The following is a 22,363-nucleotide window of genomic DNA, read 5'->3' as shown; positions in this document are numbered from 1 at the left end:
TTTTGTTAATCTATATCATGTGAAAATTTTTTATATTTCTATAAGCAACCGAGTTGTTATTTTCTAGTCCTGGCCTCTTTTATTTCATCTATCAGGTCTATACGCTATGTGCATATGTATATAATAGGTAAAACCGGTTGACAACTTCCTAATCACACAAGTTTTTTTTCACCAAATATACTGTTGACTTCCAATTATGCATTGAGGAAATCCTAATATTTTGAAGTCAGATTTAAATGAAATTTCAATTCATCCCGTACATAATTATTTCCACCGAGAGTATTATTTTTTATGCATTATTAAAGCAATGAGGAAGTGCAAGAAGATACTATTGATTCAAAAGATATAAAATCATAATATTACCTTGTATGATGGAAATTAAAGGAATTGTTAAAAGGTTTTACGAAATGTTTTATGTGTATCGGGTACACTGATCATCAATTTGTACCACACCAATATTAAGTCACGTGGTTCCTGCAATTCCACAAAAATTAGTGTTTGCAAAATATGACTCTTCGCGATAAGTGAAACAAACCTTTCTACAATTCCTTTAATTCCTCTTTATGGTAACTTGTATGTTCCTGAAAAATTGGGTCTGTTAATTGACCATGTTTAAGTAAATGATACTGTGAGAAATTGAGTGCTTTTAAACGCCCATTACAATGGCGACTGAGCTGGCATGATACTATTGGATTCTAGATGTAACTTAATTTTCCATGTTCGAGTCCGTTGTATTCAGAATTGTTTACCTTGATGCTGCAATGGGAACCTTATTTTTTTTTATATCGTGTCAAATTTACCCCTTAACCATTTAGCAAATGTCTGAATTTTCGCCTCTGTGTTCATATGAAATGACATGTAATCTAGGGAAACATTTCGTGGACACATGGTTCTGATATTTGGGCGTTTTTCGTGTCGTGGTTGTAAAATTCAAACGAATTTGGAATTTTGGCATATCACATTCACCGTCTCTTATTATTAATTATATTGTAACATTAAGCCGATTTGACTAAACCAGTTCAATAATGACTTTCTTTCTAGGAATTACACAATCAATAATTTCCATGAAATGAAAGTCATCACATGTATAAATAATTTCAAAATTTGGAGCATAGCGACGGGAAATTAAATCTTGGCAAGATTTCAAATGTTATTGTATGTTGTGAATATGAAACGATTCTATTCAATTGCAGCACGAGCCTTTAACGTGCAATGTGAGTCATGAATATGACCCATATACAATATTAATGCCTACATTGAAATATATTGCTCATTGCTAAAATTATCCTTTCTTGTTTGAACTTCCTTGTCCTTTACTCTCCAATATCAACGTTATAATATAAAATATATGACGTAGGTTGAATATGAATAAAGAACCAGGACGTCCCTTTTCCTTTATAATGTACTAAGATGCCGTCAAACCCTTTGTATATTGGTATTGTTGTGAAGACATTATAGCTCTTTTGGTTAATTTGTTAATTTGAATGTTGATACGAGATCTTTGTATCTGCGTTAAAAATATTTGAATATAATTGCTAGTGGACGTGCAAGAAATATTCCCAACTACCCTCTCACATGTGATTGGTTTTGGGTCGTTTCTATAGGTGTATGCTAAATATTCTAAGTAGGTCACCACTTGCAGATTAGAAAAATAATCTTGAATATAAATGTCGGTTGTATTGAATTTTACCTGGTTGAAAATCGATAAACGTAAAAACCCAGACTAAAGTATGCAGTATTCATTACATTATGTCACTTGTTGTCATAGCAACTATCGAAACAGTTGATAAAGACATATCCAAGTACACAAGGCTTGAATTTCATAATTCTGTCATTATTCCTGAGCTAAATACTTGAAAATAGAAAATAGTAATCTAAGTTGACGCAACAAAAAGAGACTCCCAAAAATAAAAAAAAGTCATGATCAATGATAGAACATAGGCCAACTTAAGTCTACTGATAACTCAAAGGTGACTGTAGGAATCTCTCCTCTTTTTGGGATATACGCTGTTTAAACGAAACCCAATCACTGCTTGTTTTACAATAAACTAGAGAGAGAAGCACAATCATCATAATAATATGTAATCACTCACTAATTAGTCCTTATCATTACACTATGCCCAAATGGAACAAAACATATACACAGTTCAGTTCAGCATTGAATTGAAACACCTTTAAGGAACGTATAGTAAACCGTTTTAAATGAGAAGTTCTGTCTATGTCCATTTTGCTGATTTAGTATTCGCAAATAATCGGGATAACAGTAATGGATATAAATGTTGTAGCATGGATCAAGTCCAGCCACAACGAAACGGACATTAAAGCTGCAGTTAAACCATATCCAATTCTGTCGTATTCTACTGGTCATCATGGCCTCATAGAGACAGGTGGTGTTTACAAAACACATACATGGTTATTAAAGGTACATGTACGTGATTACAAGAGTTTGTCCAATATTTCTATTAGTATCATATTTGACAAGTTGATATAACTTGTATTCTCATTCGACCATTTTATTTCCATTTGAGACCTCTTCATTGACAGACAAGAGATTTCTTGAGTATTACTGTAGTCTCATCACCTATTTGGGTGTATACATGTTTACTGTCTCTTCCAGAAACTATCATATTGATAAGGGACGTTATTTTAAAACAAGGATGTATGTTCTTGCCTTTGCATTTGCCTCATGGAATATGATACCTTGCTTTTTTTGCTTTAAGTAAAGGAAAAATCTTTTTGTACAGAGCAAATTTCTATATAAAACATTTAATACAAAATTATTTCACAAGAGACAGCGTAAAACAAATATATTAGCTTTGGGTTAATTCGTATTAGGGCCATTCATTTTTTTTTGTTTTGAATTTTCAAGTTAGCATGTTGAATTTTCAAGTTGGTAACTTGAATTTTTAAGTTAGTAACTTGAATTTTTAAGTTAGTAACTTGAATTTTTAAGTTAGTAACTTGAATTTTCAAGTTAGTAACTTAAATTTTCAAGTTAGTAACTTGAATTTTCAAGTTAGTAACTTGAATTTTCAAGTTAGTATGTGTTAGTATCTTAAATTTTCAAGTTAGTATGTTGAATTTTCAAGTTAGTATCTTGAAAATTCAACATACTAAAATTAGAATTCATCATACTAAAATGAAAATTCAACATACTAACTTGAAAATTCAAGTTACTAAATTCAACATACTAACTTGAAAATTCAACATACTAACTTGAAAATTTTCAAGTTAGTAATATGTTGAATTTTCAAGCTTGTATGTTGAATTTCAAGTTAGTATGTTCAAGTTAGTATGTTGAATTTTCAAGTTACTATGTCGAATTTTCAAGTTAGTAACTTGAATTTTCAAGTTAGTAACTTGAATTTTCAAGCTAGTATGTTGAATTTTCAAGTTAGTATGTTGAATTTCCAAGTTAGTATGTTGAATTTAGTAACTTGACATTTCATTCTGCTATAATTTTGTACAACATCAACTTTTTTTTTTATTGGATATCAACTTTTTTTTATTGGACGGTTCATGTAAATTTCAGGTAGGCCTACGATAAAGTTGTTTATTGTATATACATGTATTCTGAAAAGTTACAATAACTAAAACACCTACCCTAAACACACTGCAATTAAAAATATATACACAGGAAGTTTAATGTATCGTAACAACCTAGAACGTTCTCACTTAACTTTCAATTTGTTTTTCATGTACTTAAAGTATTGGTGCATTTACATTACAGTTAAAAATGAGAATGTTATACATTGTCACTTATGCACAAGGCATCTCACGAGCTTGATTTCTTATTATATAGGCATAATAAATTTCATAAATTATATTCACAAAAATGATAACACTACACACATAAGTAGAATAGAATGAAATAGAATATGTTAAACAAACAAATTTTATGGGACACAAATGATGGCCTAATACGAAAGAATGATCTTGCTTAATGTCTGTAATGATAATCAATTTCGACTTATTTTTTGTGTTAATTTTGATGCTTTTCGAGATCGCATATCTTTGACAGACTATAGGATAGTTTATTGAATACTATGTACATAATATCACGTATATACCTCTCAAAGCTGCTTTACCCTGTACAGTAAGCATATACTTGTGAATAGCATATTCAGGATTATTATTCCTACGTGTAGATATTTCATGTGATGAAAAATTCGTATTTGGGTATACATTCTAATCATTAAATAAATGCTGAATGGTGTACTGAACCAAAAAAATAAAAGTAATTCAAATGAGGCCTGTTGAGAAGTACCAAGCATGATTAAATAAAATATGCCTACAAAATATTTAAATCAGATAATAAATTCATGTATAAAATGTTTCAGAATCACAGTTGTAAAATGAGAGTTTTAAGAGTTTTTAGGCACAGGCAGCGGTCGAGGAGTTCCGTTCACTTCCTTCTCCGAGTTTGGTTTCATTTCTGTCTCATTTGTTTCTTTGCTTTGATCTGGTAATGTAAAATAAGGATAAACTTAGTGTAACTGTCTGGCTATGTTATTTTTGTACTTTAAAACAGTCCTTCTAATTGTTAAGTTATTGTTGAATAATTTAATGTTACTGTCCACTAACATACATCCGAGACTCACCTCTTTGTTTTATTCTTATTACAAACAAAACGATACAAACTATAGCTGCTATGAATCCGAGGACAATAAAAGCTATAGCTGCATCATGTCCAGCTTTATCCAAACACAGAGTTAGGTCAGGACAAGCTGCAAAAAAAAAAAATAAAATAAAAATAAATTAAATAAATTAAAATAATAATAAATAATTTAAAATAAACAATATATATTCCCTAATTAAAAGGTACCAAAGATACATGGGGTCCGTTGTCATCTGCTTTCCTTGATGTAAATGCCAATATACATTCTGTATTATTATGTATGTTAGGTCCAGAAAAAAAAATAAAATAAAAATAACAACAGTAAGGATGCTTGATGATATACTCTACATGTAAAATAATAACTTTATTACATGATATTAACAGATGCATATCTACCTATAACACTTTCCACATACAATATCTGTATTATAGCAAGGACAAGGCACACAAGTCCGATGAGAATTAATATCACATTTATCACCCAATACACTGAAATATATTATTTTGATAATGATTATGAAGTTGTTGTGATTTCAAGCCTATCTTTTCGCTTTCTGAAAGATACAGAATGGAGTTTATAGAAGTCTTTCATGAATTCACCAAACTCACCGTGAGCTCATAAATTCCGCTCGGTTCTTCAGCATAAAATTGCCCGTATAGTTTCCTATTCAAAACTTCAGCCGCTTTGGTCCTGTCTTATAACATCCATTAAAGCCATGAACACTTACCGTTACCCCCCTTTTTAGCCTCCTTTCGACTAAAATGTACAATAACCAAGATAACAGATAGCACCACAAGCACTGCTTTTATAATTAGTACTACTAGGTTATAGCAGAAACTACATATGACTACAGTCGGACCTGAAAAAAAAACAAACAGATAGGCATTGTTTTTTTTTATAGATAAATTACTAGATTTCCAGATATGAACATGGAAATCGAAAGCGGTAGAAATCTTTCGGTTTCCAATGACGTCAACTGGAAATTAACAATGGCGTAAATATAAGTAATGCAAATATAGTTGGTTATAGTGGAGTCAATACAATCTAGACAGAAAAATAATATATATTTATTATTAAGTTTCAGTCATTGATTAAATAATGTTGATTATTCTCCCAATAAGAACTTGTTTGGAAATCTGTGATCCGTAGTCATTTGGAACATTGCGAGTTGTACTATACATAAAAAAACCAAAAAAAAAAAAAAAACCAAAACAACAACAACAATTCTAAAGTGAATAGACCTCTATGTATTTGCTTTACCAGCAGATAGAATTTCAACTTTCCATATTTTGGAAGCCTGTCGGTTCTCCTTTAAGTAAACAAAGCTTATCGTGGAAGTCATTATTATACCAGGCAATCAGTAACAATTTCCGTTGCATGTCTTACGGATGATATAAATAATAACTGAAAGTGACAGTTTAACCCTAAATAATAATAATAATAAAATCTTGAATAACAGGAATCAGTAGAACATATACAATTGAGGTTTGTTATACAAGCTAGGTGTTTATAAAAGGAGAATATAAATGAAGATATATGTGCATATCAATTCCTCAACCAGCTTGAAAGATGTTGAGCAGGGTTTGGAACAGGATAAGGTGTACATTTGAAAGGGTTAGCAGGGCTAAACGAACAGTCATACACTCTTAAACTGATACTCTCTCAATACTATCAATTGACGGCGAAAAGTGTCAATTAAAGAAAGTATCCCAGTATAAGACTTTAAAACATTGAAGAAGCAACACCAATATAAAAGTTTGCTTCATGTGTACCAACATCATACAACAATGTAAAGAGAAAATGAGTGTGTACTTCGAGAACATGACGTATCCATGTTGAATATTATTTATATTTAAAGTGTTGAGTGTTAAAGATAATTGATTTAATTGTTAACGCTATTGTTTTAATTCAAGCATGTTTAAATTGTAATGGTTACTTCTTACATATTTACCGGATATGTAAATCGCTAGTCTGCGATCTCACACATCTTTCTGTTTTTATATCATAATCATGTATGTACATGAAAGATGGGTTCCCTTATTTTCATTTTTTGAAAATGAAAATGCTAATACTTATATGAATAGAAAGTAGAGGTGTTCTAATGACTTGGAAAAATACCAGTTTGTCTCACATGTCCGTAATTAATTCATAATTAGCTAAATTAGAAGAGAATTACCAGCAGAATTCCAATGAGTGACCTATCAAAAAAGATCAAAAAGTCTTTTTTTGTTTATCCAGACTGTATTTACATTTCTAATTGGTTAAAACTCTTAATTATATGCAATAAGAATATAATGATATGATTAAGAATAATGATAATTCATTAAAACACCAATTTGACACTCAAAAATAAGGAAACCCAACTTCAAAAGGTCTTATGTATAATTTCCTACCCCATTATCTATGAGTAAGAATGATCAGGAAATTAAGAAAGCTTCAAAGACCTGATTGACTAACGATACAGTGCAGGTCAAAACAGGACAGGTGCAATTCAAAGTCATTGTCTTAAAGACATGTTGACTATGATTATAGATAACCTTATACCAAAGTCATTCTGCGAAACAAATACCCCAGTTCAGTAGCAGCCATGTTTCAAATAGGGTTGTTGTCGAGGGGCAGTTAGAGGAATGTTGAAAAAAAGAAAAAATGATTTATTTTATTGAATCTTATAAATCTTAAAAAGTGTTAACCTAAGAAAAACAATATATACATATTTATCTATTTAACTATTGGAAGATTTATTTTTACTATCTGAGATCATGCCTTGATACTACGGTGATAAAAAAATCTCTGTTACAATATTCTATTTATAAAAATATATTGTACAAATCTACATCAAATTGTTGATTTAAGCAATATCCACGAATGTCGTCAAATAGATCAAAACATCAAATAAACTTTTATTGTAGTTTGAAGTCAAGGTCACTATTTGCAAATGCCATTTCAACTCACATGCATGATTCTTTTCCTATCTAGGATATTAAATCAAAATGTTCTATCAAGTTTAACAAATATTATGGAAATAAATTAATTAGTAAAAAGTCTTTGCGGTTTTCTTTCCATATCCGTTCCTCTTTCACTTTCACCAATTAATACGAAAGCAACATTGTTGAAACAATAGTGATGCTTTGCCAGCCAGGGTATTCACTTAAAATGTTTTGCTAATTTATAAATCTCTACAGTAGTCAATTTGAACAAATATTATGGAAGTACATGAGTTAGTAATAATTGGTAAGTGGTCGTTGATTTACACGTGGTTTTCTATCCATATCCCTTCTTAGTTCACTTTCACCATAATACACGAAAGCCGCATTATTGTATCCTTGTCCATAATAATATTCTTTAGGATGGGCGAATTGGGTAGCAGAAGCAGGTTGATATGTACGAGTTCGGTGATCTGGACGACGAATGTGATAATTTGAACCAGGGTGCATTTGATTTGGACGATTGGTTCTATTCATTTCGTACTGTTGAGATCTAGACTCACTTTTCGTCGCATTTTGATTGTGTTTCCGGCCACTAGGTTTCTTATTACGCTTGAAACACAGACAGAATGGGCAACAACAGCATTCACACACTTTTTCTCTTCCCTCGGACTCCTCATCGTGCTTGTTATTATTACGCCTGCAACATACACAGATTAGACAACAACATTTACATTCTGTTCCGTCGCGATTTTCCTCATTACGTTTGTAACACGGACAAAAAGAGCAACAACAACAACAAATTATAATCACAACTACAACTATCAAACTTCCTACACATACAGAGATGATGATAATGATACATATTATATCACATTCACAAATAAGATTATCACACACAGGAGTTGGGGTTGTAGATGTGGAAGATTCCGAAGTTACGTTTATTAAAGAATTTGATGGTGAAGAAGTGGTTTGTAAAGGAGTCGATGGTGAGGGAGTTGACGGTGATGGTGAACCTATAAAAATAGAAAGAAATGAAAATGTGTCAAAATGCAATATTATGAGTCTCGAAGAATATGAGGCGACATGTGGGAATTAAATTATTTGACAAAATTATTTGAAATAAGCAGATTATATGGAAATAAATGATTTTGTGCAGTCAAGATTATTTGGAAACTATCAGTTTTGACCATTTTCATTGTGTGCAAACCAGTCATTATTGTTTCAAACAATGAATCGCTACTATTTTATTGTATTCATCTAATCAAACATTATAACTTCATGGTTAATGATTATTTATCAAACAATCAAAATAAGAAAAATCATGGTTTCTAAACCAGGAAATCGTCTAAATTGCTTATTTGAAAACAAATATACTACTTAAAGTCATTGGATGAAAATAATGAAATTTTCCAAACCATAAAAAATGTTGGAATGCATGGGATGGAAACAATCAAACACAAAATCATTGTTTCCAAACCAGTACTTCAAAAATTTGATTATTTCAAACCATGAAAATCCGCACGTCATTCTTTGCATACCATTAAACTGTTACATATCTAATTTTGATTATTTCCATCTAAGCAAACTAACCGTCATGGTATGCGCACATGGTTTGTAGGCAGTATAGCCTACACCGTTTTTAGTTTATTGTCATTGCTATAAGCGACTCTGATTACCGATTTAATATTAGGCCTATTGAATATATGGGACCCCTTTTGACGATCAAATTCGTGCAGAGCCAGATTAAAGGGGGGCAAGTAGACTGGGTCGAGGGCCTCCCGCCAAAATATACTATCACTATGTATCCACAAACGTCAACTGTTATGGCAGAGGCCCAGGTGCTTGCTCCATAGTCTGAGGGCCCAATTATCTATTATATCTAGGTCCAGGGGTGGAACTCTATGGTCCCGGTTAGAAAATATTTGGGCACGACGGACCATATGCTTGGGGGCCCTCGATTCATAGTAGCTACGCAGAATAGTATATCTGGGGTCTACATTGAAAATTTAGGATTCGTTTTAAATCTCCGAATCTGAACCGTCCCTGATTGATGATCTGAAAGCAGAAACTCCATTTTGCCCAAGTGATGCCCAAATTTCTTTTCATTTATTGCCCATTTTATATCGGTTCCCCTGCTCATAAATTCCCACGTCTGTACCAATGACCTGAACGTTGAACGTTGATTCTTTGCGATTTTCAGGTTGGGGTAGGGGGAGATTTAGCTTCCCACGCATAATTCATAGACCTGAAAAGCTTCTTTGCGATTGATGGGTGGGACTGGACCCTCTAGAAGGGAACTTGGCTCCAAAAGCTAGTTACGCCACTGCTTGCGAAGAGTGGTGAATGGCGTCCAAGGTCCCGGGCAGGGGCAGAGCCAGCCCTTTAAGGGTGAGGGAGTAGGGGGTTCGCAAGGGTTCTCTCCCACTACACCTGGGTGTTGGGGGTCTCTCACAAGAAAAGTTTTGAACTTTAGGAAGGATTTGGCAATAATGTTCTCAATCAAAACTTGTGATTTTTCAACACTTTACACCACTATTCCACACTCGAGTTAAAATCTCGATTAAAAGATTTATATACAATGCATTTATTAACAAAAAGGGCAAACGTCGTTATAAATACATAGTGATTAAAAATGGCAGGGCATATTTTACTAATGACACAAATGCAAAACAAAAATACTCTAAAGCAGACATTATAGCCATGCTCAATTTTATGATTGACAACATATTTGTTGAATTTGGTGGTCGTGTATATCAACAGACTGTTGGCATTCCTATGGGCACTAACTGTGCACCATTATTGGCAGATTTGTTTTTATATTAATATGAGGCAGAGTTTATTCAACTACTGCAAAAGGGTGGAGTTAAGAAAAAGGCAGTGTCCTTTAATTTTAATTTCCGTTATATAGATGATGTCTTGTCTCTGAATAATTCAAAATTTGGATTTCATATATCCTCCGGAACTTGAGATTAAGGATACTGCAGATGCTTCAAATTTTGATCTTCGTCTTGAAATCGACGATAAAAATCAGTTGTTTACACAGCTTTTTGACAAACGTGATGACTTCAATTGAATTTCCCTTTCATAAGTAACAACATCCCAGCATCTCAAGCCTATGGTGTTTATGTGTCTCAGCTTATACGCTATGCAAGAGCAAATTCGAAATACCAAGATTTTCGGCATAGAAGTTCACAACTAACATCTAGGTTGCAAGCTACATTTAAGAACTTCTATGGTCATCACCATGAACTATTTGCCGTATCCCAGATTTAGACATATCACCAATAGCACCAATAGAGCTATCATGACCACATGTGGGGCAGGGAATGCTCACTCTTCCGGAACACCTGATTTCACCTCCTTTTGAGGGTCCATGATGCTCTGCTTTTACTAATTTTGTCAGTCCACGGACGATGGTTTATGATTACTGGATTTGTTATTGATTACTCGTCGGGGTGAACTGCTTGAAGCTTGCTTCCACATATTTTTCTGCACGATTCACAAAAGTCATACTTTTACACCCCCCCCCCCCTCCCCCCCTCCCCCCTATGGCTCTGCCCCTAGGCCCGGGGCAATTTCCGTGCAGTTTGGTTAACCCCGAAGGCTCGAACGACAACTATAGCCGGGACGGACTGGTTGCTTTTATTGTTTCGCCGCAGCGATCGGCTTGTTGTCGGTAGGTTTTAACTTTATTTCAAAGTTAAAAATTTTGAAATTTAGGAAGGATTCGGTGCAATTTCACGCTCCCTGGAACCACCTCCCATCAATCAATTTTTGCCGATTACCAAACAGACATTATTATTGTCTATATATGACGATAGGCCGCCTGGACCGATTAAATCGGTAATCAGGGTCGCGTATAGCAATGACAATAAACTAAAAACGGTGTAGGCTACTGACACTGATATATAGATCAGTGTGTACTGCGCAAACCATGTGCGCATACCATGACGGTTAGTTTGCTTAGGTGGAAATAAGCAAAATTAGATAATCTAATTGCGCCAAGTGGGAATTTAATGTATGCAGTTTTCATGGTATGAAAAATCATGCTTTTATGCTTTGCTGGGATGCAAATAATCAAAATTAGATATGTATCAGTTTCATGGTATGCAAAGAATGACGTGCGGATTTTCATGGTTTGAAATAATCAAATTTTTGAGGTACTGGTTTGAAAACAATGATTTTGTGTTTGATTGTTTCCATCCCATGCATTCCAACATTTTTTATGGTTTGGAAAATTTCATTATTTTCATCCAATGACTTTAAGTAGTATATTTGTTTTCAAATAAGCAATTTGGACGATTTCCTGGTTTAGAAACCATGATTTTTCTTATTTTGATTGCTTGATAAATAATCATTAACCATGAAGTTATAATGTTTGATTAGATGAATACAATAAAATAGTAGCGATTCATTGTTTGAAACAATAATGACTGGTTTGCATACAATGAAAATGGTCAAAACTGATGGTTTCCAAATAATCTTGACTGCACAAAATCATTTATTTCCATATAATCTGCTTATTTCAAATAATTTTGTCAAATAATTTAATTCCCACATGGCGCCTCATAGAAGAAAACAATCAGCTTAAGAGATCCAGAATTGTGCGCCATTTTGGGGTGACTATTGATTATATGTAAATAGTCTTCAGAAGTACTAGAAATGTACGACAATCGCATAATTTATTCAAAAATATCCCAAAAGGAGGTTCTTTTCCTATTTCTATGGATGTCTTTTCTATATATGGCAGTGTCTCATAAAAAGACAACTCGTCTTTTTAACTTTCAAACGCGGATAATTCTGGACACATTCGGAACTGAAGGCTCAAATTTCGACCGTGAACTGTGAACACTATTACTTATAAGCATGAGCCCAATTCAAGATAATAATCGACTTTCAAAGCCAAACTCAGAGATAACTTAAATAATATGACTAAAATAACTAATATTTACGCGAAACTAATGAAATATTGAGGTGCTCGGTGAAGGATTATCGATTCAGTAGAAAGTAGAAGAAACGAATACCATATAAATGTACTAAACTTCGTCCAGGATCTCAAAGGTAATTAATGGCCAGAAAAAAAATTAATACGATAAAGGCAATATTCAGTATCTGGTGAAAGGACCAATACAAAAGAACATCCCAAAATATTTCTACCATTAATAAAATATCCTTAAATATGGTAACTGGTTGTTTTTGAAAAGTATAGCCCATATACAAAAAAGCGGTGAGGATAATAACAATCATTAAGATGAATAAGCATCACATCAAACTTTCCAACACCATGAGCATACCCGATTGTTTGACAGTTGTAGATTTATCGGTAAATGGTTTACTTGGTTCTGTTTGAAATTATGAATAAAATGAGAATCGTGAAATATATATATATATATACATAAAATCCACAAAAAAAAAACCAAACAAACAAACCACACACAAACATATGTATGTAACAGTTTGGGGTTTTATCTCTTTATCTCGCAATAATTAAAGTTCACTTGGAAAAACTGTACACAATTATTGAAAGACCATAGTTTAAAATATTTAAATGAAATAATTGTGAACATTTGCCTCTGAATATCTAAATCAACCTGTTTGATGTGTTATGTGGTGCGCTGAAGATGTACAGACAGTGGCGGAGCCAGGTTAACGTCCGAGGGGGCACAGAAGTGCCAGTCTTCAATGGGAAACAGTTAAATGACATGTGCTTCACTAAGGGATGGAGCTTGATGCCCTCAGCTATCGGATGGCAGTCGTCACTTTCCGTGGCGTACTTTTATGTTAAAAAGTTTGTAAATACACTTCTTAGAATTTGGGTGTATTCCCAAAAGTCATTTGAATATGGTTAATCCAAAAATTCAACTGAACAAAAGTATAAAAAAAATACAGACTATTTTAATATATTTTTAAAAAGATGAAAACATAAAAGCGCCAAAGGGTGAAAGAACAAAAACGTACCAACAGTAGTGTCCATTGTTGTATCAGGAGCAACGGATGACGTGCCTTAATTAAAAGAAGATCAGAGCATTATCCGAATTGCAAAAATAGTAAATACCAAGTTCAACGTAGACGTTGAGTTGACAAATGAAATTAAATTTTACGACCTACTTTTTTAAAAAAATTATTTACAATATCCAATACATTTAACAAACTTAGTAATATAAACATTTAGGCAAAAAGATAATATACTAGTTACTTCCATTTTTCATGATTTGTTCGAAACTTTTCTATTTCTATGGATTCAATAAATGAGTTCAAAAATGACATTAAATGACTGTAGTGAAAGGACTTTTGGTTGCAACTACATTTGAAGATATAATCAAAATAATTATGTGATTTACAAATTGATACGCTGTACTATTGTAAACTTCCCAAGGTTCTATTACTAAATGAATAGAATTTCTTTCAAAAACTTCATTTACCTTATTCCATAAATTTTGTATTTGTGTGCATTGAATAAATAAGTGATCGATAGTTTCAATTGCTGAATTACAGAAATAACACAGGGAGGAACTTTTTTGAATTTGTATAACTTTTCAGTTCTATTATTATCCTAAGAATATATTTAAATTGAAAATTTTTGGTCTCTTCGTCTTGACAGGTAGAATAAATTCTTTCAAATATTTCTCTTGTAGCTTTTTGGTCTAGTAAAATGTTTAGATCCGTTTCCCATTTATTTATTGCTGTTGGTCTGACAAATTTGGATACAATTCTTTTCTGATATATGTCTCGTGATTTAGATTTTTGAAACTCACAGGGATACATTTTACACAATACATTATTCAATACAGAGTAAAGTATATTTTCTTCATAATGATTCTGTTGTATTCTATCTGTTAGGTAGAATTTTTTTGTATTCTTTAAAAATTAATTTTTCTGAACTATTAAGTAATTTATTTGACTTATTGCTCTGAAAGTCAGAAATAAAATGATATTTTTCTTTTTCATATTTAAAACCATATTTTTGTATCTGATATTGATGTTTTTATTTAAATATGCTATTTGAGTTTGGATTGGAGATAAATTATCAATATATTGATTATATATTTGATAAAAAGTTGGTTATAAAATTGTGATTTTACATAAAACACTTTTGGATTCGTAATTGCATATACAGAGTAATTGTGGATTATGGGACATAATAGAAAATTCTAAAACTTCCTTCCAACTATAACCCTCCAATAACTTCTAATAGATGCGGTTTTAAAATCTTTCATCAGACATGTTATGTCATCAGAAAATGCAACCATTTTGACAGTTTTCGTACCAAATTCAATTCCTTTATATTCACGATCATTTCTAATAAATAGGCACAGAGTGTCAATTACAAAATTGAATAGCACTGGTGATATGGGATCACCTTGATGCACTCCTCTTTGAATTGGAAAATATTTGGCTGTGAAACCATCGTTCATTACAGCACATTCTAATTTATTGTACAATGTTTCAATCCACCTTAAAAATTTTTTTTTGAATCCGAAATATTTCAGAGATTTAATCATGTAAAGGGGACAGATTGAATCCTAGGCTTTAGAAAAATCAATTGCAAGTAGAACTCCTGTAATTCTTTTTTGCTGCGAAAGTGTAAAGCAATCGTCAATTATTCTGATATTTTCATTTATGTGTCGTCCAGGGACAAAGACAGATTGTTTGAGGTGTATTACTTTACTCAATTTTTTTTTTTAACTCAAATTAGAGTGTTTTACTTGTAATTTTTACGTCTACATTTATAAGTGAGATGGGCTGCAAATTTGTTAATTCAAGTTTATTTTTTCCGGTTTTGGTAAAAGTTTGATAATGGTTTGTTGAGTTTGCGAAGGGCACTTATTCTCAAATGATTCATTAAATGAATTAATGACATATTTTCCAATGTATGGCCAAATAACAGCAATAAATTTCTTTTGTCAGACCATCATTGCCTGGTGTTGAGTTTAATTTGAGAGTTTCCAAAGCTTCCCTACTTCTTCGTCGTCAATTTTATATTCTAAGCATTCAGACTCTTCTAACGTGAGATGATAATATTTTGTAGTTAAGAAGTCCATTTCACTTTCATTCTTTTCGTTACTTTTTATAGAATTTCTCAATTTCTATCAAGATTTCTCTATTTGAATCCTTAACAGTTTATATATGTTGGTTGAATATGTTTGTATGTTTCTAAATTCAGGAAGAATTTGGTGCTTTTGTCTCCTCGATAATAATAATCAGATTTGGCACCTTTTGCCTCATTAGTACGGATATTGTCTAATCGTGTTTTAACGACCTTCTATTCATATAGTTTTTCATTTTCGACATTTAAACTTTGAGATATTGCATATCCTAATTTCTCGTATTTATTAATAAAGCTATTCCTTATACACTATTGTAATTTGCCTTATTTTATACTTTATAAAATTGCCCTACATTCTGCAAGTGTTGGGCTAATGAGAACAGGAAACACCATGCAACATGGGAAATTTTGACTGAACAGCAGCATTAAGCGACTATTTTTTTCGATTTCCAATTGTCGAGGGATATTTAACGTACATAGACCATAACCTGTCATGTCAGCCCCACTGACCTGCATCACTGACTGGGGAAAACCAGCTTGGAAAATCCGAAGGTATAATCTCTACCAATGTCGGGATTGGACCCTGTACCTGCGGGTAAGCAGACAATTCAATGCCGTTTAACGCCCTTCTTATCATCACGTGACAAGTATAAAGTGAAATTATTCATTTTGAATGAAGTTGGAAGTCATGAAGAGTTCGCAAACAAATTCCAATTTGAGTGTACATAGCTTCCCAGACATATTCGTCAATACCGGATGTCGAATGTTGGAATGTAAATAAGAATCTAGAGGATGTTTTTGATATTTAGATACATTTCTACGATTCGGGTACCTCAATTCATGGCCAAGAGCATGACTCGGATTTTTATTTTTTTTTTGTAAACATTCATTTGGGACATTTTATGCTATTTACGTAATAGCAAATCTCATATATTACAAGTCTCATTCTTGTATCTTGGCTGATTTGTTTGGTTAGGGCTAAATTGATCTATATATTAGAGGCGGGTGTCGTGCGCGAAGCAGAAAATGCTTACTCTTTTCGAAACACCTGGTGGTACTTTTTTAATTAACGGAATTGTCTTGCTTATACTGATTTTTATTGACCAAACATTTTGTATAAATGTTCAGGGATTCATCTTGGAGTTCTGTATAAAAGAGTTTGACAATCACAGAGGCATTTTCAGCTGTAAAATCGTAGGTGACAAAAGAGGTATAATTTTATTGTCTTGCTGGATATTAAGACCGTTCGGTACAACTATTTACACTTGATCTATCCAGAAACGCTCCCATAGCAATCGCTTGGTTTTTAAGAACAAGCAGATTGGCTTACCTTGTGCAATATATTTAAGTGTGACTGGTACACTAGAAACTGTTTTATAATCACCAAATTTGACGTCGACTGAAATGTCAATATCACCATTTGCCTTGGTAATTTCAGGATCCAAATCATTCAGATTAACACTCAGTGAAGACAATCGTTTCAATAGAGGAGACGTACATCCAGTATTGTCGGTTGATATTTGGCTATTTTCTATAGTATGAGGACTTTTGGATTTCTAAAATGACAACAATTTTACAAAATTAACTGTTAACATGATCATTCTGTACACAGATGATTCTGCATTTGGGATCATATATATAGCAACATATATATAACATAGAAACATCGATTCAAGAGGATTTATTTTAAGGCTACTATCATTATTGAGACAGATCAATAATCATATCACTCACCGAATAGTTAATGTTCCAAATAAATGTTGGTTGTGGTTTGCTACAAGGGACACTAACTGATACATCAACAGTATCTCCAGTTGTGTTATCTGGTATATTAGTTGTTAAATCATCTCTGGTTAAATCATCTGGCTCTGTAAAGAAACAATATGTGCTCAAAAGGTACAATTTACAGCCTAAGTCAACACCGTAAGGAGAATAGCCCCTTTAGCATTATTGACATTGGAATAAATAGTTCATTACTTTCTTTATCTGTTCAGTATAGGTATAAATTTTACGAAGAGTTAAGATTCTGTAACAGGTCATAAAGTCAAAGGATGTTACTTTCACACCTTTGTAGTTTTGTTTACAACTATTGTGGTGTTAAATGGACATTCCGCTTTTTTGTGGGTCAATTTTTTTTTTTGCTCAAATTTGTGAAATCTATACACCAAAATCTATCGAAATGTGTCCCTTAATGTATCTGACAGTTTTAATTAAAAAAATCCAGCCGTTAATTTTTAACGCCAAAAATATTTAGAAACATTACGTCACTTTACGTAATCTTTAAAAGTTTGTTATGCCTTTTGGAATCTGTTAGAAAATTACTATACGGATGCCTATTTGTAGAGAAATATGTCTCCTATGTATTTTAAAGGTTTCAACTAATAATATCGAGCCATTATCAAGCCAAACACCAAAGATTGCGTCAAACTGCTAAACTTTTTAAATTAACCCTTTAAAACAAACTCAGTTTTATCAAGAAGATACAATGATATAAATAGCATACTTTAGAAATATTTACATCGTTTTTGATCATGAAAATTTAAAAAAAAAGCGGAATGCCCCTTTAATATTTAGTAAACTAAGCAAAAGAATGAAATTTGGAAAAGTTATGATATATTTTAAACCTTAGGCCTAAAAATATAAATTCCGTATTACATATTGGAAGAAATTGTTTACCATCTATCAAAACAATCCACTAGTATACGGTGATGTCTTTAATGACAATGTGAAAAATCCACTGCTTAAAATGGCCTAGTAAAGATATTTTTACCGTCGAAAAACGTTTTGAAACATTGATAGTCTATTTCCATTCATGTTTATAAATATAAATGCAGAGGTTGTTAACTTGCTCGGAAGCTGACAGATTTGTGTCAAACAGGTCTAGTTTTAGTTGAAAGCTTTAGAATATGAAGGTGATGTATGGATTTCTCAAGAAATAGGCGTTTATTTATTCTGAAAGGCAAAGTCTAGCCTCTTAATGCGTTTTCAGTGAAAATAGCTAATGCCACTTTTGTTAAAATCAAAATGAAAACTGTAGTTTGTATCGTGTTTACTATAAATCGCAACAGACCGACGAACGGACTTAGCGATGGTAATTTGCTTCCGCATTTTCATGTTTCGACTTGTGGAATCAGAAATTTCAACTTTTGGTGTTTAGTTTTCAACTTAAGCACAAACATTTTTCGACTTACGAACAAATCTTAATGACCCTTTTAAAACTAAGTTGAAATAAATAGAATATAACGAACCCATTAAATCTATCGTTGTTGTCATCCCAGTTGATCCATTTGAAAACTTACTCCCGTCATGATTTTCTGGTTTAAGTATTTCAAGGATGAAAATGTAATTTGGCGAATCTTCGAAACAATATTCAGCATATTCTGTAGTTGGTGGATTTTTAATACACGAATTGGAAGCTTGATATGCCGAAGAAAATTGGAAAATATCATCTTTATTCCAAACTAATGTATTTAGTTCGGATTGTCTGGTTATGTTACATTTTGTTCTTTGATAGGCAACTGGGGAACATTCATAACTTGTACTGAATACAACTGAAAGAAAAATATTAGTTGTAGTAAATTGTACACACACATTACAGTGTAAATCAAGTAAATTATACTTCAACAATGATGGCTGAATTTGATGTATTTTGTATAAGATAAAAAACTGATATGTTATTTTAATACCGCATCCGAGAGATATAGGGTTTTAACTGACTTAAAAACCGACTGGGACTCATTTGTTTTTGTTGTTTCTTTTGTTTGAAATTAATGGAAATAAAACACAGGGGTGCAACTTGCACCTACAAGACTTGGTCGGTTCGGTCAGTAGTGACTTTTTGTTAAGATGTTAAAACCCATAAGGTTAGTCATGTTGCAAAACGCATCGCTCTGACCATTAAATGACGTGCTCTCTCGTTTGTCTAAACCAGTTATGTGTATCGAGGACACTGATAGCCAGTGGCGTGGTGGATCCAAATTGGCTGGAGGAGCAGAAATTGTTTTGGCCCCCCTATACAACTGAGCCTTTTGTACAATCCGATATAAAATAAAACATTTAAACACATGTTAGTCAATAATGCAAAACTCGAAAAAGAACTTCTAACTTATACTACTTATGGCATAGAATCAGAGTAACGCTCAGTTCAGTGTTTGAATAAGTGCTTTTGACACATCACACCGGAAAGACGTCCACTGAGCTGCTACGGCAATGTCATAACATCTCCATAATCGAAATAAAAATGAAGTACACCAAGCCAATAGATTGTTTTAGAAACGTGACTGATGTAAAGTTTTTTAATTTTACGGGACTTTTTCTAGCGTTTTCTTTACGTTTGCCGGAGACCAAGCCAGTGTAACGGGGTTATTCTCGAGGACAATGCCCGAATGCGTCAATTAGTGTATCGCAGTGACCAGCAAATGTGCCACCCATAAGTCATCATCAGCAGTCCCTCTATCGGTCTCACACCACGAAGGCTACATAAACCAAGTACTAACAATCCGAACTGCAAAACGAAACCCAAAATCCAAACAATATATTGGCGAAACATTAGAAGCAGCTATTGAACTGTTCACATGTTGAAGTACATCAATCATAAGTGATTAAGTATTTCATAATGAAAAGTGGTATCAGGAGAGTAAGCATACCCTATCTGGTGCCACACCCGTCATAGCTGCTTAGGGAGTATTCTAGATTTGACTCGTTTCGGGGCAAAAAAGGTGCGTTCAAATTCTGCAAATTTATGTAAATTTACTTATTGAAAATTTATGTAGCCTTCACCTGCATGCATGCGAATATTATAGTGACGAAAAACGACGACCTTCAAGAATACTGCTTCTATAAACCTTCTGGAAGTTTACATTCATGATGGTAATAACAACAAGGCAATAACTAGAGCTGTGAACAGCACTGAGCGTGGCCCGTGATACTTTGCCTTATAGCTGTAAGACTTTTTGGAACTTCAAACCCTCTCAAGCCCGTTGACTCGACAACTTTTAGTAGAGAGCCAAGCTAAATGAAATGTTTTGTGAAAGGGTAAATTCAATCTTGTATCAATATAACTTATCGTAGCTAAGTAGCTATAAAATACAGGTATGTGTGAAATGTGAACATTATGTGACGGAATTTCTTTACTGATATAACCATGATCTATAAGTGTCCAACCTTCAGTAGTGTAATGCTGAACAAATTGTTGAAAACCAAATTTTTGAAAACAATTTAGTATAGACAAATGACCCTCCAGGATATTTTGGTTGAAATCCCCCATAATAACATAGTCTGAACCAGATTCTTGTAATTCAACAAATAATCTTTCTAACATTGGGAGAAATGAATCTAATCGATAAACGGGTGGTCTATAGATAACAATTACGTTAATATTTTTATCCAAAATATTCAAAGCAATGTGTTCTATATTTAAAACTCCCAATTTTAAAATGTTGACATTTTTGTTTTGCTTAATATATACTCCTACTCCTCCGTGCCCCTTTTCTTTCAAAAATTTGAAATCTCTAGTGTCACCATAGCTGCTGCTTCGAGGATGGTGGTGAAGACGGAAACCATTTAACTTTAGTTTTGCTGGAGTTATTGAATTATTTAGCCATGTTTCTGTTCAACAAATGATATCACCTTCTAGCATTTTCCTGTGTTTCTGTAAATCCTCTATATGAATAGATAAACCCTGAACATTGTGTAAAATTATATTAGTATCAGTTGATATGGTCTCGTTTTCGGGTTTTAAAAAAGTATCCATTGCTCCTAATGCCGATTCAATTTTTTCATCACAATATATGTTTTATTCCGTAAAAGCTTGTATTGTAAGACCCTGTAATGTTTTAACTCTGCTTAACGCAACATAGGCTTGACCAGCTTGGAATATTTTATGAAGTGATATTACGCCTCTATCGAGACTTAGACCTTGTACTTTGTGAATAGTAACTGCATAGGCGAGACGTAATGGGAACATCGCCCTTATAGTTAACACGAGGGCTTTCATATCTGTCAATACCAATACTACCACGTGGTACATTTGGCGGAAGTGGAACACTGTCTTCATTTATTCCAACTTAAGCATTATCAAATTTTACAAAAATTTTGTCAGTTTGATTATTCTGATCAGTTTGAATGAATGTTACTTGACCAAAACTTCCATTTATCAAGCCAGTAGAAACATTTCAATTAATTACTAACATAACTTTTGACCCTACACCTATTTTTAAGCAAGACACTAATGGTGTATCAGTCACTTTAACACATGTGGTTTTAATCGTCGTTTTAATGGTTCTAACATCTTTTGAATAATCTTCTGATGGACACAGAATTCGGGCATTTTTCATCAATCATTCTAGAATTATAATCATCAACTTGCTGATTAGTAGAAAATATGTGCAGACAATCATCTTCTTTACCAGTTACCCTACTCTGTAACATTTTGACGTCTGAAGCAAGCATTGGTTCACTTTTTTTTCTTTGTCTAATTCTATTCAATGTTTGGGCAAAGGCTAAATCATCTTTTTGTCTCATAATTTCTCAGTAAGTTCAACAAGTTTGAAATTACCGTTCCATAGGTCTATGACACTTTCATGACATAAACTATTACCTTTAACTGGTCTTAGTTGCCACATATCTCCAAAACATATGACACAGATATTTCCAAATAACTCATCGGAACCCTTTATTTGCCCTAATCGCCCATGAATGTAACAAAAAAGCTTATGATCTACCATTGAAATTTCATCTATAATTAATATTTGTAAGTTGCGATATTTACA

The 22,363-nt window shown here is 32.9% G+C and overlaps 2 protein-coding genes across 2 annotated transcripts; both read right to left on the bottom strand.

Moving 5' to 3' along the window:
* Positions 1 to 2,740: 2,740 nt before the first annotated feature.
* On the bottom strand, positions 2,741 to 5,961 carry LOTGIDRAFT_230844 (hypothetical protein; the record flags this gene model as incomplete). The annotated part of the gene is made up of 6 exons (XM_009051082.1): positions 2,741 to 3,424; positions 3,467 to 4,462; positions 4,602 to 4,727; positions 5,015 to 5,107; positions 5,347 to 5,478; positions 5,880 to 5,961. The coding sequence occupies 5 exons, from the start codon at positions 5,959 to 5,961 to the stop codon at positions 4,365 to 4,367; spliced, it is 531 nt and encodes a 176-aa protein (XP_009049330.1). The 3' UTR covers positions 2,741 to 3,424; positions 3,467 to 4,364.
* A 1,876-nt stretch (positions 5,962 to 7,837) lies between these two features.
* Positions 7,838 to 20,913, bottom strand: LOTGIDRAFT_158045 (hypothetical protein; the record flags this gene model as incomplete). Its single annotated transcript, XM_009051081.1, has 5 exons — positions 7,838 to 8,559; positions 16,924 to 17,149; positions 17,328 to 17,461; positions 18,893 to 19,144; positions 20,757 to 20,913. 5 exons carry the CDS (start codon positions 20,911 to 20,913, stop codon positions 7,838 to 7,840), a joined length of 1,491 nt encoding a protein of 496 aa, XP_009049329.1.
* Positions 20,914 to 22,363: the final 1,450 nt, after the last annotated feature.

Source organism: Lottia gigantea, assembly GCF_000327385.1.
Source record: "Lottia gigantea unplaced genomic scaffold LOTGIsca_16, whole genome shotgun sequence".
Classification (NCBI taxonomy): Eukaryota; Metazoa; Mollusca; class Gastropoda; family Lottiidae; genus Lottia; species Lottia gigantea.
The sequence above is the reverse complement of the archived record's forward strand: the minus strand, read 5'-3'. Positions and strand labels throughout refer to the sequence as shown.